The 19,817-nt window shown below is 33.3% G+C and overlaps 3 protein-coding genes across 3 annotated transcripts; 1 reads left to right on the forward strand and 2 right to left on the reverse strand.

Annotated features, from left to right (window-relative positions):
• Window positions 1-669: 669 nt before the first annotated feature.
• Window positions 670-9,627, reverse strand: LOC149902908 (ubiquinone biosynthesis O-methyltransferase, mitochondrial-like). The gene is made up of 6 exons (XM_090109445.1): window positions 9,524-9,627; window positions 9,167-9,312; window positions 8,768-8,885; window positions 8,310-8,435; window positions 2,176-2,446; window positions 670-839 (listed from the first exon to the last, which is right to left on the reverse strand). The coding sequence occupies exons 2-6, from the start codon at window positions 9,286-9,288 to the stop codon at window positions 724-726; spliced, it is 753 nt and encodes a 250-aa protein (XP_089965571.1). The 5' UTR covers window positions 9,289-9,312; window positions 9,524-9,627; the 3' UTR covers window positions 670-723.
• LOC149902909 (uncharacterized) lies at window positions 7,173-8,189 on the forward strand. The gene has a single exon (XM_090109655.1). It carries the CDS (start codon window positions 7,199-7,201, stop codon window positions 7,949-7,951), a length of 753 nt encoding a protein of 250 aa, XP_089965781.1. The 5' UTR covers window positions 7,173-7,198; the 3' UTR covers window positions 7,952-8,189.
• Window positions 9,628-13,603: 3,976 nt separating the features above from the next.
• On the reverse strand, window positions 13,604-18,289 carry LOC149902910 (ubiquinone biosynthesis O-methyltransferase, mitochondrial-like). Its single transcript, XM_090109760.1, has 6 exons — window positions 18,082-18,289; window positions 17,201-17,345; window positions 15,497-15,611; window positions 14,660-14,785; window positions 14,011-14,281; window positions 13,604-13,720 (listed from the first exon to the last, which is right to left on the reverse strand). The coding sequence occupies exons 2-6, from the start codon at window positions 17,320-17,322 to the stop codon at window positions 13,605-13,607; spliced, it is 750 nt and encodes a 249-aa protein (XP_089965886.1). The 5' UTR covers window positions 17,323-17,345; window positions 18,082-18,289; the 3' UTR covers window position 13,604.
• Between the last annotated feature and the right edge of the window lie 1,528 nt (window positions 18,290-19,817).

Below are 19,817 nucleotides of genomic sequence, written 5' to 3' on the forward strand. Positions count from 1 at the left end.
AATCTGAATGTTACCTTGTTCTTGATGACGATTATTTTTCTTTTTAATTAATTGTAACTAGTAACTACTTGTTACTAGTTACTTATGGCTGGTTTACACTTTGATTAGTGGTGTGAGTGCAGGTGATTAGTGCGAGTGCAGGTGTGTAGTGCGAGTAGTGTCCAATTCGCGACGCTACACACTACGCTAAACACTAAACACTGCACTAATCACCTGCACTCGCACTAATCAAAGTGTGAACCAGCCATTAGTTTTCTAACAGTAAATTTTCAATATAATTTTTTAATCTATACTAATAATATAAAGAGGAAAAGTTTGTATGTATGTATGTATGTATGGTTTTCACGCATAACTACTCGACCGATTTTGATGAAATTTGGCACAGATAATCTTTAGACCTTGAGAAAGAACATAGGCTACTTTTTATTGCGAAATATGTACCACGGGCGAAGTCGGGGCGGACCGCTAGTAAGTAATATAATTTTAATATTATCGGTAAGCCAGTTATTTGACGCCAAAATTTTAAATTTATTTAGTTTCCATTTAGCATTTAGTCCAAAAAAATGCAACTGTTGTTCATGATAGCTCATAGCATGGGTAGTGTAACAATTTTAAAAGCGTCCGAACTTTGGTAAACTACAAAAAAGTTTAGTAACAAAGAATAATTAACTCTTTATTAGGTAATAAAACATAGTATAAAATATCACACAATAATTCAATTTCTTATTCCAATTTGGTTGCTTCTAGCGCATACCATATCGACTTGAATAACACCCATTGCCATTTGTGTAAAAAGGGATAGTAAATTAAACCTCGGGTATTGTCTACTCTGCAGTTGTCTGAAACAAAGGAAATACCTACATAAGAACTTATAACAAAATCATATCTATAATAGATAATAGATAATCTATTACCTACTGAAAAGTTTACAATCTGAAGTTTACCTAAGTTACTTTTTCAAACGTAAATAATTTATCATTTGAGATTAAAACTTGATAAAGACTTATTAAATAAATAATTATAGGTATTATTCGACCAAGCCAACTAGACTCTCGGGTGGAATGCGGCCTCCCCGCCCGCTTACCGCCTCAGGTACCGCGTTCGCCTTAGTACGGATCGCAGCATCGACGCATCTACGTTTCGCATCGCTAGTTATTTCTGTACTTTTTATTAGGGTTCCGTAGCCAAAATGGCAAAAACGGAACCCTTATAGTTTCGTCATGTCCGTCTGTCCGTCTGTCCGTCTGTCCGTCTGTCACAGCCGATTTACTCGGAAACTATAAGTACTACAGTGATGAAATTTGATGGGAATATGTGTTGTATGAACCGCTACAAAAATATGACACTAAATAGTAAAAAAAAGAATTGGGGGTGGGGCCCCCCATACATGTAACTGAGGGATGAAATTTTTTTTTTCGATGTACATACCCGTGTGGGGTATCAATGGAAAGGTCTTTTAAAATGATATAAAGTTTTCTAAAAAACATTTTTCTTAAAGTGAACGGTTTTTGAGATATCAGCTCTCAAAGTCGTAAAAAGTATGTCCCCCCCCCTCTATTTTTATAACTACGGGGTATAAAATTCTAAAAAAAATAGAGGTGATGCATGCTAATTAACTCTTTCAACGATTTTTGGTTTGATCAAAGTATCTCTTATAGTTTTTGAGATAGGTTGATTTAACTGTAATTTATTATATTTGCTGCTACGGAACCCTTTGTGCGCGAGCCCGACTCGCACTTGGCCGGTTTTATTGTTAAATCGTTAAATCTTGTTGTTGACTGTTAAGTTTTTTGTTGTTATTTCTTTAAGTTTTTACCCTTTCCTTTCATTCATAGACAGCCCTCGAAATGTGGAAAAATAAGACTATTCATAGCGGAGAGCGAACAGTGATATTATTAATATTTTTATTTTTGCTATCTGTACCCGAGACATGGGCGGGTGACGTCACAGTTGAAAAGGGTCTAGTTGGCTTGGTCACGTTAGTCATAGATATTATCACAGACTAATAATAATATATTATTATACCTAAAGCTTATAGAGGTACGAGGAAGTATGTACAAGCAGAAGAATGGAATAAAAATAAACACTATCTTCACATATACTTTTGCTTTTCAATAATAAAGATGTAATTAGTTATCTAAGTACAATATTAATAAAAAAGCTTCTAAGACTTACTTTTTTGTAAGATGCGTGTGACATCCTCAGGAGATATAAATTTCTCGTAATCGTGTAGTCCTTTGGCTATTACTTTAAGTATATATTCAGTCAAGTATATTCCTAAAAAGTAGCTTAACCACGTTCTATTTGGGGCAGTTATGAATATCTTTCCTCCAGGCTTGAGAGTTTCTACACATAACTTGAAAAATAATTCTTTATTGACTAAGTGGCTAATGACTTCCGAAGCCACGACAGCATCATAGTAATTTTGATGATTAGGAGCATGTTCCTGAAATTGTAAACTTTCATCACTATTGAGCTAAACAATTATATAGGTACCTGTTTAAACAAAACTGTATCACAGTACAAATTATAGTAATGCGCACTGGTTCCAAAAAAAAGACGGGAGTGCCGCGCGTGGTATATAAGGGCTAATCACAGATCAAAGAAACCTCTATGGGGCTAATAATAATAATAATAGTTTAAAAAAACTAAAAAACACGCTTTTTATAGAAAACCGAACTAAAAAATAGAAAATTTTATCAAATTAGTGTATTGTCATCGGTCCTCAATAAATCTACAAAGTTTGAACGAAATCTGGCCATTTAAAGTGGGTCAAAATCGCGCCCAAAGAAGTCGGTTACAAACAAACAAACATACTGGTGAAGCTAATATAAAGCGTGTAAAAAAAAAACCGTCACGCTTTTTCGATCAGGCCACGTGTCCTGACCCGAGTTTAAGATTTTATACCCAACGCCGCTAAAGAAGTTTTCACTTCAAAAATCTGATTATTTCTATTTCATCGATATACAATATTATGTTCTCGTGTTAACCATTTGTGTAAACTAATATTTACCTAATGCAGGGAATTTATGAATTATGATATTTGTCTACGCCTGTTAATTTATAATAGCAATCGCGCGCGCACCGACATGGATTGTCATTTTTATTTATTATTTATTGGCCGGGTAGAATGTATTTTTTTACTCATAAAGAAACCTTTGTGCAAATGGGGCGTTGGTGTTGAAAATAAAATCTTTATACAAGTAATATTGAGTTTCCCTAAAGAAATTCCAGTTCCCATGCCTAAAGCGGGAACAATTTGGCGACCGTGACAGGACGAAAACGGATTTCACCGCAAAATACGAGTTAATTACAAAATATCTACACATCCACGCAACATTGTTTCTGGAATTGACGACTTCAATTTGGGACTGATTCCTGTCGAAAAGGATAACCTGCTCGTCTGAACAACGATACAGCTAAAGTGTCGTGCCGGAGTGCAGCTCATAGTACCAAGTTAAGTGCAAATCCTTAATTCCAATAACACATTCCTATACCTAACCTTATAACATAAAATTCACGTTCATAATTATCCAAAAATTACCTATTATTTCGCTTCCATTTGTGTAAAACAATTTAAATTATAGTAATATTGGTTTATCAATACCTATTATCATATCTTCACGCCAGATTCCCTTGCGGGATTGGCATGTAAATCGTAATTCATTTGTTCCAAATTAAATTCATTTTTTTTGTTAACAACAATCTCGAATATCATAGCCCTTCTCGCTTATAAACTCGACTTCGCCGAATAATTTCAGGAGCCGTCTTCTCAGGCGACTAAATATCGCTTGCACGATCTTCTGTGAAGCAGCTGCGTGAGAGCAGCAGCCCGGCTACCAGCGGCAGGTTCCACCAGGCGAGGAGCGTGAGATAAGCATTTTATTTCTTCCATAATTTTATCAAGCTTGTTGACGTGCATTTAAATAATTAATTAATCGAAAAATAATTACATAATTTCAAAATAATTACATACAATTAAATTTTAATTTCATAACAATATTCAATCAAACTATTTTACAAAATGTCTACGGAACCTAATCCAAAGTTATTAAGAGATTTATATTCAAAAAGGTCTGCTATTAAGGGCCAAATTACAAAATTTAAAAATTATTTGGACAGAATTAGCGAGTCTATTTCAATGAATGAACTATTAATGGCTGAATTTAAATTGAAACTTGGCAAATTCGAAGCATTGTCAACAAAGTTTGATGTGTTGCAGACTGAGATTGAGGTTCTTAATTCTGAAAATATAGAATCTGAGATTGATGAAAGAGACGACATTGAGAACGATTTCGTCCAAGGTATTGCTTCTGCTAAAATAATGATTAAACAATATGATAATTTATTTAATGACAACGAAAATCGTAGGAAATCGATGGGCAATGAAGACTCTTTCCATCAAGACTCAAATGTTAAATTACCACGAATCGAAATCTCAAAGTTTGATGGTTCATACTTCCGTTGGCTAGAGTTCCGCGATACATTTTCAAATTTGGTTCATAAAAACAAAAATATTACTGATATACATAAATTTCATTATTTACTTTCTTACCTTGAGGGTGATGCGGCACGGATTGTCTCTAATCTCGAAGTGTCGACAGCAAACTACCAGGCAGCCTGGTCGTTACTTTGCGACAGGTATAATAACAAAAGGCTTCTTGTTGATCATCACTTAGATTCTTTACTTAATATTCAATCTTTAACTCGTGAGTCAGACAAGTCACTACGTTTTTTAGTCGATCATGTTACAAAAAATCTGCGCGCCTTGTCTAGCCTGGGTCAGCCTACTGACTATTGGGATGTACTTATAATATTTATTTTGACTTCTAAATTGGACAAATGTACTCTTGTTAAATGGGAAGAGTATCGAAATACTATTGATGACATTCCAACTTTGCAACAATTTCAAAGATTTTTAATCAACCGTGCAGATGTGTTAGAATCTTTAAATCGCAATAAGATTGGCACTAATAATGAATCCCAAAATAATTCTAAATCACAATTCACGTCACGTCCCTCACAACTAAATTCACAAAAAAATAATAAATTTAATACAAATAGAAATACTAATTCATTTTCTACATCTAATCAAAATAAATTAAACGTTTATCTTTGCATAATTTGTAACGAAAATCACAGAATTTATGACTGTTCTACATTTAAGTCTAAAAACATTCAAGATAGGCTGTCGTATGTAAATAAATATAAATTATGTCGAAATTGCCTCAGACAAGGGCATCCTGTCAGTGACTGCCGCATGGGTTCATGTCGACAATGCCAGCAAAAACACAACACTCTTCTCCATAATTCTAATGATGACGTCACTGCCAACTTCAGCACAGATGAACAAGTTGAATCAAACGAATCTGTAGCAGCCTTTTCTAGACAAATGTCCAAACATGTTCTTCTATCTACAGCATTGATAGAAGTTTTTAACCCTATTAATAAGCAAGTAGAAAAGGTTCGTGCTCTCTTGGATTGTGGCAGCCAGTCTTCATTTGTTACTAAATCCCTGCAACGAAGAATGTCATTGAGAACTTGCCCATTGCAGGCAATGAATGTCATTGGCATTGGCAATAATTCTTTTAATACAGTGCACGAAAGCTGTCTCACTCAATTAAAATCTCTAAATAGCAACTACTGCGTTACTCTTTCATGTCTTGTTCTCAACGAATTGACGGGCCGCTTACCTAAGACGCCAGTTAATATTCAAGGTCTCAAAATACCTAATTCTTTAACTTTGGCGGACCCTGAGTTCTACAAGCCAGCTCCGATTGAAGTTTTAATTGGAGCAGATATCTTCTGGGACATTCTAGAAAGCGAACAGCTTTCTTTAGGTCCTAATAATCCTAAATTGCAAAATTCTAAATTCGGCTGGTTAATAGCTGGCCCAATCAATAATTCTCGTAGTAACGAAACTCATTGCAATCATGCCATAATTACAAACCCTACTTCTAACAAAATTCACAAAATGCTCACAAAATTCTGGGAGCTTGAAGAGCTACCCCAAAAAACTGTTCGAAGTCAAAATGACATAAAATGCGAAAAACACTTTCTAAATACCACCACTCGCTTAGAAAGCGGCAGATTCTGTGTGAAGTTACCCCTAAAGGACTCACCTGACTGCCTCGGCGATTCATACTCTCAAGCTAAAAAACGATTCCTAAATCTTGAGAAAAGATTTAGACGAAATAATATCTAATCACCGGCTATGATGATGAAGATCAACTTAAATACATTCAAAATTCAGTTTCAAACGCTCTAAATTCAGCTTGTTTTCCTCTACGAAAGTACAAAACTAATTCAAAAAACTTATTTCAAAATTTACACGAAAGTAATACAGAACATTTGACAATCAGTGAGTCGTCGAGCACTCTCGACTTTGTTGGGATACATCGAAGGATGCCTTCAATTTTCCAATCGAAATTCCACTTCATACTGACAAAATCACAAAGAGACATATCCTCTCAAGTTCATTTCGAATCTTCGATCCTTTGGGTCTTTTGAGCCCGTGTATTATTCAACCAAAGATGTTGCTCCAAAAATTGTGGCTCAAGGGTGTTGGGTGGGATGAACCTGTGTCGCAGGATACCAAAAATGACTGGTTGGATGTTGTTGATAATCTAAAATTTCTTTCAAACATCGATATTTCTCGTAGAGTTCTTTGCGATTCACCAAAAATCGTTTACATTCGTTTAGCGATGCATCTCAATGCCCTAATGGCCTCAACTTAACAAAAAATACGAAGAAGACTTACCTGAAGTCAAGGTCCATACAGCCCTCGAATCTGAAATTAATTTTGATTTTAAAAAATATTCTAAATTTACAAAACTTCAAATAACTTTCACTTACATTCTACGATTTTACCCAACTCTAAAAACAAAATAAAAATAATAAACTTACCGGCATTTTATTAATTGACTAATTAAATTATTCTTTTCAAAAACTGCGTTACCTGCACTCGTCTTCGTGGTCAGACCTATAATCCAAAAATGGCTGACTTACCTTCAAATCGCGTCAACGTTGACTTTCCCTTCAAGTCTGTTGGAGTGGCTATGCAGGCCCTTTCTTCATTCTTAATCGTAAAGGACGCGGTGCTAGAGTAATTAAGTGCTACTTGTGTTTGTTTGTGTGTCTGCGTTTCAAATGCATTCACTTAGAGGTCGTGTCTGATTTGACAAAAGATGCTTATATTATGACACTTCGCAGATTTGTGGCACGCCGTGGGAAGCCAACCGAAATGTTTTCCGACAACGGTAAAAATTTTGTAGCTGCCGTGAAAGAATTGAATAGTTTTCTAAAGGCTAATCAGGAACCTCTCTCTGAGTTTGCTGCTCAGGAGGGAATAAAATTTTCTTTTATCCCCGCTTACGCTCCTCACTTTGGTGGAATATGGGAGGCCGGGGTTAAGTCCGCTAAATTTCATATAAAGCGAGTCATGGGCAATACTCATCTCACATTTGAGGAACTTTCGACATTGTTTGCTCAAGTGGAGGCCATTCTCAATAGCCGTCCTCTGTGTCCCATGTCATCTTCCCCCAATGACTTCCTTTCCTTGTCCCCAGGGCACTTCTTAATCGGAAGACCATTGAATGCACTGCCGGCTCCTTCGTTGGATAACGCTAAAGAGAGCTCCCTGAATAGATATGGCAGACTTGAACAAATTCGCCAACACTTCTGGAAGAGATGGCAGAAAGAGTATATCTCAGAAATGCAACTACGAACCAAATGGAAGGTTGACAAATCAAAAATAAACGTCGGAGACCTCGTACTGCTTCAAGAGGATAATTCTCCACCACTTTGTTGGCGCATGGGGCGTATCGTTCGATTATTCCATGGAACAGACGGCGTTTGTCGAGTTGCGGACGTCGAAACTACAAGAAGCTGCATTCGAAGACCTTTGGTTCGACTGTGTCCTCTGCCCACTTCTGAAGACCTTCAAGCTTGAAAATCTACGCTTTTCACCGGGGGGAGGATTATGTCTACGCCTGTTAATTTATAATAGCAATCGCGCGCGCACCGACATGGATTGTCATTTTTATTTATTATTTATTGGCCGGGTAGAATGTATTTTTTTACTCATAAAGAAACCTTTGTGCAAATGGGGCGTTGGTGTTGAAAATAAAATCTTTATACAAGTAATATTGAGTTTCCCTAAAGAAATTCCAGTTCCCATGCCTAAAGCGGGAACAATATTACGTACGCTTATTTGTAGATCTTACCTAATTCCTTTATTATTAGCCATTGGTACCTAGTGTTATGAATAATTTAGAACATGATTCCCTTAACGATAGGCGTATAATTACCTCAAGTGTGGTGCAGTAATATGTTGGTTTATTTGGTCCGAGATTGATGCTGTGTTCTTTGGCCAAATCTATAAGTCCTGCACTTGGATCAATGCCCGTGACAATTGCTCCTAATTTTGCTAATGGCTGTAATACAGGGAAATAAATAATGATTAATTAAGTAGATAATATATCCTTACTAATGTTATGAATGTGAAAGTGAGTTAATTTGCCCTTCTTTCACGCCGAAATAGAGCGATTTTTTTTGTGTCTGGAAATAATTAGGAGGCTACTTTTTATCGCGGTGAAACCATTCATTTATCATTGTCATGGGGAGATTATCATAATGCTCTCACAACGGAATTTACATATTACCATAAATGATGCTAATTTAAAATAAAAGTGACCCATTTGTTACGGATACCACACTGATACATCGACATACTGATAGGTACCTACATGATAATAGATATACCAACCTCTGACACTAAACCACCTCCACAGCCGACGTCCAGTATTTTTATGTTAGCAAGTGGCAAGGCTTCGTTTTTAATTATTTTCCTTGTAGTTTTTATTCCTTCAGTTATGTATGGAATTCTAAATAAAAAAAATTAAAAAAATTGTTTATGTAAAAAAAAATATAAGTATAAGGTTTTAGACATAATAATATGCAGTTTGGTAACTATAGTTTTTGAATTCAGAATTTATTTGAATTTATTTTTAAAGCATGCAAAAAAAGAAAAAACTGATACAGTTCTATAGGAAATTTCAAATGTATGGCTAAGACTAGTTAAACCAACGAAGTTAAACCAAAAAATAGACAATCTGATTAATCTGTGGAAGAGACCTACTGGATCGCTCAGTTAGTGTTATAATACCTTAGGTCATTCATGATATGAAGACAAGGTACGGAACCATTGGGCATCCACCAGTTATTCTTTAATTCGGAATGCCTCTCGACTTCTAAGTCATCGACGGTGGGACCACTTTTGTTATTCATTATTGTTATTATTTTAGCAGATATCTGAGAAAAAGATAAACATAATATTTTAAGTACCTAGTATTTCTCTCTGTAAGTATCGTATATCTATAAGTCGTTCAGCTAGTAATTCTCATCATCAGTCGCTAAGTTTTTAAAAAGCTCGCTTGTTATGGATGAAATAAGGATTTTCTTTATTAATATTTGTATTGTCAGCACTGTAAATTGTTTGGAAAAAAATAATACGTACCTTTACCTTTGTACTTTACACTAGACAGGCTAGACTGGATAGATGCTCATAAATATAATATTTTATAAGGTAATTAATAAAAAAATACTGTTAACACCAGTGCAGTTGTGTATAATATCAAGTTATTACTGCGTTAGTGTAAAAAAAACTACATATTATATAATATGCAACTGTATACATAAATTAGCCCTGCCTTATACATAAAGTAAGAATGTTGACTTTATGGTGCATTTTCACATTCGTGTTCGCTGATCGACTCGTCACTCGACGAACATTTGTATGGTACGTTCAGACGATGGCAAGTAGCCCCTCAAGCAGCCCGTGCGCTTACGATGTAAAGTTACGGTACAAACAAATAAACACGGGCGAACGTGCGTGTGCTCGCTGAATGTCACTATGAATTAGTATGAACGCAAGCGTCTAAACGTGGCAGTAGGGTAGTGGGGCCCTGTATCAAAATTTCTTGGAGACCCTAATGTCAGGAATTATACTTGTCCCTGAATGCTTTGTACATACTACGGGCAGAGCCGGGGCGGACTAAGTCTAACTAGTAAATAAATAAATTTATGGAGTTTCTTTAATATGTTTTGGTGCCAACTGCCAATTACCTACTAAAAAAAATATAATGTTTTATATTGTATGCGTAAAAGAGGTCGGCACCTTTTTTGTTTGAAATTTAATTATGTTAATTTTAGCTCACGGTGTAGAAGTGCAGTATTTTAAAAACTAAGTAGACTTACCTTATTTTTTCACTCGCTGAACGACTCAAAAAAGAAATTTCAAATTTAGAAAACAAATAACTTGTACCTAACTAACTATGTATTTCTACTTTATTTACTAGTAATATAAATGTATTAAAATACTGTGTACATAACAAAAAAGTGTGTCGTTGTTATTTTTGAAGTGAAACTTCTTTATCTTATTAGCATAACAAATTTTGTAGACAATGGCAATGAATGGCGATGAAATCATCCTGAAATAAAAGAAGGGCGCTGTAATCGTGTATCTAGTGAGGACAACGCAGTGAACATTTATTTTCATAGGAGTCAAAAGTTATCAATACATATAATAAAATTCTAGAAAAGTGGTGTCTGTACAATGAAAATATGTAAAAAAAAATTAGCAGGGGTTATTACTAAATCGATCCCAAACCCAAAACTGTTGTTAAAAAAATTTTTGTCTGTTTGTCTGTTTGTCTGTTTGTCTGTTTGTCTGTTTGTCTGTTTGTCTGTATGTTTGAACACGCTAATCTCAGAAACGGCTTATCCGATTTAGATGCGGTTTTCACTAATATATTGTGGTAAACTTCATTTAACATTTAGTGTTTATTTCATGTCAATCGGTTCATAAATAAAAAAGTTATGACCATTTAAGTAATCACAGCGAACATTTGCTAAGGCATTCTATACATGAATTACTTTATTACGTAAATTATACGCTAAAGTTATTCCTTGACATGTCCAGATGATCATATCGAAAGTCCCCAAGCGTGGGGGGGGGTGGTTATGCTGCGGGGGTAGTAGGGGGGGTCAAAGGACCTTTATTTAGATTTTTGCTCATAAGTCTAAAACCTGCACAAATAGCATTATGGTTACTTCTAGGTAAATTTTCTATATAAAAGGTCTTTGAAATTATGTCGTAGGTATTATATTTTTAACCCCCGACGCAAAAAGAGGGGTGTTATGACCGCTATGTGTGTATTGCGTGTCTGTCTGTCATCTGTGCCACCGTAGCTCGCTAACGGGTAATACGAATTAGATGCGTTTTTTTGTTACATTAGTTGTTTATTATATTATATAGGGGTAAGTGGGAATGAAAAAAACGAATGTTAGTTGTTAATGTAGGTTGTTAATGTAGGTTATACCCAAGTGATATATCAAATGAAAATAGGCGACATGTCAGAAACAATTAGTCAAATTTTATCAAAATCGGTTCATCCATTTATTTGATATAGGGGTAAAAGTGGGAATAAATAAATGAATTTTATCAAATATACTCAAGTGACGTATCTAATGAAAGACATGACGTGTAAAGTACAATAAGACATATTTTATCAAAATTGGTTCATCCATTTATTGGATAAAAGTGGCAATAAAAGTTGTCAAATATACCTAAGTGGCATATCAAATGAAAGGGCATGACCTGACGTGAGAAGTATAATGAGGCATAGGTATTTAATCAAAATCGGTTCATCCATTTATTATATAGAGGGGTAAAAGTGGGAATGAAAAAAACGAATGTTGTCTGTTATACCCAAGTGATATATCAAGTGAAAAAAGACGACCTGTCAGAAACAACAAGTCAAATTATATCATAATTGGTTCATCAATTTATTTGATATAGGGGTTAAAGTGGGAATAAATAAATAAATTTTATCAAATGTACTCAAGTGACGTATCTAATGAAAGACATGACGTGTAAAGTACAATAAGACATAATATTTTATCAAAATTGGTTCATCCATTTTTTTATTGGATATAATATGTAGGTATAAAAGTGGGAATAAAAGTTGTCGAATATACCCAAGTGGCATATCAAATGAAAGGGCATGACCTGACGTGAGAAGTATAATGAGGCATATTTAATCAAAATCGGTTCATCCAATAATTATATGTAGGGCAAAAGTGGGAATGAGAAAAACGAATGCTGTCTGTTATACCCAAGTGATATATCAAATGAAAAAAGACGACCTGTCAGAAACAATTAAGTAGTCTAATGTTATCAAAATCGGTTCATCCATTTATTTGATATAGGGGTAAAAGTGGGAATAAATAAATAAATTTTATCAAATATACTCAAGTGACTTATCTAATGAAAGACATGACGTGTAAAGTACAATAAGACATATGTATTTTATCAAAATTGGTTCATCCATTTATTGAATATAGGTATAAAAGTGGGAATAAAAGTTGTCAAATAATATACCCAAGTGGCATATCAAATGAAAGGGCATGACCTGACGTGAGAAGTATGATGAGGCATATATAATCAAAATCGGTTCATCCATTTATTGATTTATAGCGGTAAAAGTGGGAATGAATAATCGAATGTGGTCAAATAATAATATAATCAAGCGGCATATCAAATGACGTGTGAATTACAAATGTTTTATCAAAATTGGTTAATCTGTTTATTACATATAGGGCACCTTAGGGGTGATAGTGGGGATAAATAATCCAAATGGAGTACCAAACGAAAGGATATGACATGTACATAATATATAGGTATGATTAGACATGGTTTAGATCAAAATCGGTTCTGCCATTTACTAGGGGTGAAAGGGAAAAGTTGAAAGTCTGTGAAAGTAGAAGGAATATGGGAGCGGGAGAATAACCACATCCTGGAAATTTTGAACTCTTCTGTACCTAAGTTTTATAGCTCAGTTTAGTAATAAATTTTACTAACAGTTCTTTTGTGTTATTATTTATTTTATTTCTTAACTTTATAATAATGTGTAAGTACTTATAATTTAGTTGTATATGATAGTACGTGTTTCAAGACGTGTTTACTCAGTAATTGTGTGTTTAGTAGTAACTACTATGCAGTCACTATTCCACGCGGACGAAGTCGCGGGCACAGCTAGTTATACATATGTTCATTCACCACCTTAAAGAATGTAGTTACCAACGTTCAAAATTAGATGAATAATTTTTTCTTTATTTTCTTCATTTGACGATTTTAAAGCTAATTTTTATATTTCTAAAAGACGTCGCCTTTCAATAAATACCTACACAACTGACGAATGTAGACTTTCAATCTAAAAGCTATCTAAAAGCTGTAGGTGATTTTTTGGCAAACGATTTTCCTATTGGAAAGGTAATATTTTATAGTATCTAACTACCTATAGGTATATAATTTTTTCTACGTAGGTATAAACCATAAAATATTGAAAATTTCATTATTGTGAAATGTATTTGTATTTGTATAGGCTTGCATATTGCACTTGACATCTCTGCTCGCTAGGTATCTAATGCAATTTAATACGAAAATAATTGTAAAATTCAATTCAGAATCAAAGGGTATTTAGGTATATGGGAAAGTAAAAATATAAAGTATAATAAAATCTTTATTATACAGCTCGTTAAAATCATTCCAATTTAGTTGCCTCTAGCGCATACCATAGAGATTTGAAATACATCCATTGCCATTGGTGCAAAAAGGGAAAGTAAATTAAACCTCGGGTATTGTCCACCTTGCAGTTGTCTGAAACAAAAAGAAAACATAGTTTATAAACAATGTTTTCTTACTATTTTATATTTACTATAGTATGTATTCAGTAGTTAATTAAGTCCAGTAGTTAATCGCGTTCAAATGAACTCGATTAACTACTGAACCGATTTCAATTTTTCTTCTTTTGGTACATGATGCCTGAACGCTAAATTTGAACCACTTGCAAAGCCGGGGCGGACCGCTAGTACTATTCTATATAGACTGAAACTAATAATAATAAACAAAGTTAGTTCAGGTTAAAGAAAAAAAACATTTGGCCTTACTTTTCTCTAATATGCGTGAGACATCCTCAGGAGATATAAATTTCTCATAATCGTGTAGTCCTTTAGCAACTACTTTTAGAACATTCTCAGCCAAATATATTCCTAAAAAGTACGCTATCCACGTCCTGTTTGGGGCAGTTATGAATATCTTTCCACCAGCTTTGAGAGTTTCTACACATAACTTGAAAAATAATTCTTTATTGACCAAGTGGCTAATGACTTCTGATGCTACTATGGCATCGTAGTAATTTTGATGGGTAGGAGCGTGTTCCTGAAAGAAGATAATATGTATTGAGTATAGTATAGTGTTCCTGAAAGAAGATAATATGCATATATATAGGTATTAAGATTTTTTGCTGAACATCTAATTACGTAGGTTGCAATTTTTTGCAATTATCTCTACGTTTAAGATAGAAGTATAGCTGATAGATTTAAATAGCAATAAGACTGATAAGCCTGCATTAGGGAACGAAATATAGAAATGAGTGCAGTTTCCGCCTTCCGGTTTACAAATTCTGCTGAGGTCTTTTTATATTAATGCCCATAATGAACCTAATAGATATATCAATCGGGTTTGATTCCTTAAATATCTGCTAGGTATCTGTTGTTTATTAACTAATACCTGAACGATAGACATTTATTTACCTACCTCTAATGTTGTGCAGTAATATGTTGGCTTATTTGGTCCGAAATTCTTGCTGTGTTCTATGGCCAAATCGATGAGACTTTCACTTGGATCAATTCCCGTGACAATTGCTCCTAGTTTTGCTAATGGCTGTAATATTAAGTTACAATATATATTTCTACTCAATAAAAAGTACGCACTTGAAGTGCATAAAATCTAGGCATAGAAGATAATGTATGAATATGAATATTTATTGTAATTCTTTACGCATATTAAGAATAAGAACTAACTAGTAGGTAGGTAATTATAAATAATATGTATTTCATTTTTTATAATGAAATAAACGTGTATGTTGCAATTTGCATCATAATTATTAATTACCTATTGTGATCTGCAATTTAAGAATTTGTTTGAGTTTTTTGTAGAAGAATAAAATACATCACATAAGTACATAATATTAATTATTAATATTATAAAAAAAATTAATTTTTTTTTTGTTTATTTCCATCGACATGGGCTCCGAAACGACTGAACCGTTTTGATAAATTCTTTGACAAGAACAAAACTTCCTCATTCCTGCGCGGCGTGGCATCCATACTAATATTATAAATGCGAAAGTAGGTAACTCTGTCTGTCTGTCTGTCTGTTACTCAATCACGCCTTAACTACTGAACCAATTTGCATGAAATTTGGTATAGAGATATTTTAATACTCGAGAAAGGACATAGGATAGGTTTTATCCCGGAAATCCTACGGGAACGGGTTTTTCCTTGAAAACGCGGGCGAAGCTCGGGTGGAAAGCTAGTAGGCTATATTTATTTGATTTTGTTTATATGCCGGTTATTATAAAATATTTCTTACCTCTGACACTATTCCACCTCCACAACCGATATCCAATATTTTTATGTTAGCGAGCGGTAGATCGCCGGTTTTGATAGTCCTTGTTGATGTTATTCCGTCAACAATGTATGGAATTCTGCGAAAAAAAAAATATTTTTATGTAATTTATAATTATAAAAAAAGAATATCAAAGTCAGCTAGAGCGAGTTCTTCGTATTTTTGCCGAACGATATTTTTATTTTAAAATTAGACGGCTATTTATAAATAACCTATTTATTTTTCTTTCTTTATCTAATAGGTTCCTCTTTCCTTAACTACCAAATAAAAAAAAGTGCCAGATTGTTCATTTATTGTGTTATCCTACTGAAAAAACTATAATATCGCTAGGACCAATAGATTATCTACAATTTACAAACGAAAAACGTCGCAGAATTTCGAAAAAAATTCTTTCAAAAGCAAACCTACCCATTTTAGTAGCTAGCTAGATACTATTAGTTATTATTCTATGCCATTAGGTAGGTTTAGGTACGTGACATGTGTTAATTTTTTTATTATAAACAGATAAATAGATCTGTTTGTTATTACAAGTTATTCAAGATTTGCATAATTTTGGAATCCATGAGGATTTTCCTTATTTTTATTAAACTAGAAAATATGTACCTAAGTAGGTACCTACTAGGTATAAAGTATAAACCTCGTAGAAAATTTTGATTTATTGGTAGTGGTATAATAGTTATAAATGGCTGTAGCCATGTAAACCATTAATAATGTAAATTGAAATACCATTGAAGTATTAATGGTGTAACATAATTGCATGGAAATGGAAATACATTCCAGCATAGGTATACTTTATTAATTACTGTACTATTCGTAAATATCAGCACTAACTATAAAAATAATAAATAAATAAAAATCGTTTATTTAGTACATATACATTGACCTAAATTTAAACTCGACGATCGCCTCAGCCCTCAACTAGCTATAAACCTGGCGACCGACGCCTTCCACGTGACACGACATTGCCCGTATAGCTTACTATACAAAAAAACTAATAAGTTATATTATAATAAGCGTCATAGTAAATCAATCGATACATAGGTAATTGCTGAATGTTGATAAAAAAGAAAAACCAAACGTCAAGTGTTAAAAAAACATTTTTATAAACATCTAGTTAACTATGATCAAGGTCATTTTTAGAGGAAATCTTATTGGGTTTTATACTTTTTTTTAATAGATTTCGATAGACTACGATATATGTATTATGTTTCTGGTCTTTCTGGACGTTTTGAAAGAAATGCAGATCGTAAATTTTTGCATGTGTTTATAATTTCAGTGGCTAAGTAGGTATAACATTTGTCAGTAATAGTTGTATACGTAGTATATTATTATTAGTCTGTGGTAATAGGTTATTAAGAATTGTGATAAAAATTAATATGAGCGTCACGATTTTGTATTATGCAGGACTGAAAATAATACATAGGTAGGTATGTATAATAAGGAATAAATAGAAAATTCGCTGCGAACATTTCCATTATGTTATCTAGAAGATACAGAATGTTTATATATTCTTTGTTGCATTGGCCTGGTAACATGCAACAGCCAACAACATAACACTATAAACACCTATAAAGAACAACGGTTTGTCTGTCTTTAACAAGATCAAGGTATGTGACGTCTTTACCAAAAAATACAGATTATATAGTTTATAATTGAGATTGATTTTACCTTAGGTCGTTCATGCTATGAAGACAAGGCACAGAACCATTGGGCATCCACCAGTTATTCTTTAAATCAGAATGCCTCTCGATTTCTACCACATCAACAGTGGGCCCAGTTTTGTTATTCATTTTTTCTTATTGTATTGTTTTGTCTGAAAAATAAACTTTGCTTTAATGTTAGAAATGTTTTAATTTTAACCTATAGGTAGGTATATACCAGTTACATTTTTATTTCCCCAAAATAATTGTGAAGAATGTCGGATCCTGTAAGATGTGCATAAAACTAATTTGAATTAACGGGAATTTGAGTTCATCTTATAAATGAATTAAATTAGAAATTAGAATCTTATCGATTGTTTTAACTTTCTACCATTAATTTTGCATAAAATTATATTAACTTTACAATTATTTCATTGCTATATATATATTATAAAAAATATAGTTTAAAAAGGTGATTTTCGATTTCCATGTTTAAGTAGATTTGTGAAAAATGTTGTTAAATATAAATACCATGCTATTTGAGATAATAAATAAACAGATAATAAATAAATATAAGTTTATTTTATTTTAAAGTTTGGTTGTAGTTAACTATCTATAAATTTATGAACGTTTTTCGTTCACTTTTGATGCGTATTTTAATGAACATTATGATTTATGTAAGTATTTATCCATATAATATATAATATAAATAAAATAATTAATAACTAATTAAGTGTACTAAATAAACCGAAACACTATGAACATTTTAGTCTAAAAAATTAAAAATATCACTTTCTTAAACTTTATGGTTCTATAATGAGGTAGTTAGGTATTATTTACTTTTGTGTATTAAATCTAAATAGTTAAGTACCAACACTATTAATTGATTGAAATTAAAATAATACGTACACTTCACACAGATTTGGTAGATATTAATAAAATTAATGAAAAAGTTACTGTTAAGATGCAGAAACAAATTATTACTGAGCCTTCACGGAAAAACAACGCGGGATATGGCAAGTTTTGAGGAAATAAATATACAATTTATACATAAGTAGCAATTACAACTCTAGCAAAAAGTGTCGTGACAACTGTCGTAAGAATTTTTTTCCGTCTAGCCCCCTTTCACAACGCGCGATAAGGAACTTCGTTCCAAAAGGGTTTTAAAATAAATACAATTCACTTCGGTTCTCTTTGAAGGTCGTGCGTTATAGGGTTGGATGTTTAATGCAATATATAAGTAGGTAACAATATTTAACTATATTTACTAGATAACCCATTACTTACTACTTCTATAGAAATACTTGATTAAATTTATGAAGTGAAAGTTCTTAATTTATAGGTTGCGTCATGGAAATACCGTCATGTCATGGTTTAAGGTGACGATTTTGGTATCGTTGAATTTTACCAAAGAGTTTCACTTCTGACACGTGTGCTCGGCACACACGCTCTTTTTTATATTAATCCTGTCAGTCTCTCCGGCAGTCTGAATATTTTTATAAGTAGGTACATAGTTTTTATGTTAGTAACTACCTAATAATAATTTTAATATAATGCCAAAAATCAATTAGTAGATAGAAAACAAGCGGGCAGGCATACTGGCAGACAAGCAGACAACGAATAGGTTCTATAAGGGTTATTTTTTCCTTTTCTGGTTCGAACGCTATAAACACGAAAACATGATGGTTTTTCGCAAATTGAATAAACGCTTTCAAGTTGAAAGTAAAATTATTACAGATTCCAATTACTAGGAGGTACATATTAGGCAATAAAGGTATATAATAATATGTAATCACTTGGGCTCGCTAACTTCTAAACAATAATGTAAATTTCTTCTAGTTAAAATTGTTTTTAGTTTCAGTTTTCACTAACTCTAGCAATGGATCAGTAATATGGTGAAATGTATGCAACTTATTCCGTTAAATTAAAATTATTTCATTCGTCCGTTTTAAACCGTTTATCAAACCCAAAAAGGCCAACACAATACATAATTAACTAGCGGTCCGCCCTGGCTTCGCCCGTGGTACGTATTTACGTTCTCTCTACATAAAACCATCCTCGTACTTCAAGGAAAATAATAAAAAAAAAATTATCGAAATCGGTCCACCCGTTCACGCGTGATGCCGTGACCAAGGAAAACGGGTTTCGTTTTTATACATGTTAACGGAAATGTATGTACCTAAACATCAGTAATAAAACGCATAAAACAATTACGAAGAATTTAATTAGCTCGATTTATCTTGCAGTATTTTTTATTTCGAGCTTAGTTGCTTCTTAGCTTATAAAACATACCAAAGCGTTTGGAAATAAACTCATCGCCACATGTCTATCTATACTTAATATTATAAAGAGGAAAGGTTTGTATGTATGCATGTATGGTTTTCACGCATAAACTACTGGACCGATTTTGATGAAATATGGCACAGATAATCTTTAGACCCTGAGAAAGAACATAGGCTACCTTTTATTACGATATATGTACCACGGGCGAAGCCGGGGCGGACCGCTAATGATGAAATATAGAATAGTCCGGTACGTTGATAACATTAGATATTATAGCTACTTTATATACATTTTGTCATCCTCAAAACCAAATAGATGAAAAGCTCTGTAGTCTGTTTTGAATTGAAAGGCGAGTTTAAAAC

This window comes from Colias eurytheme, chromosome 14 (genome assembly GCF_061535395.1).
Source record: "Colias eurytheme isolate Ceu_HAF_F1 chromosome 14, ilColEury1 Martin Lab GWU primary, whole genome shotgun sequence".
NCBI classification, from domain to species: domain Eukaryota; kingdom Metazoa; phylum Arthropoda; class Insecta; order Lepidoptera; family Pieridae; genus Colias; species Colias eurytheme.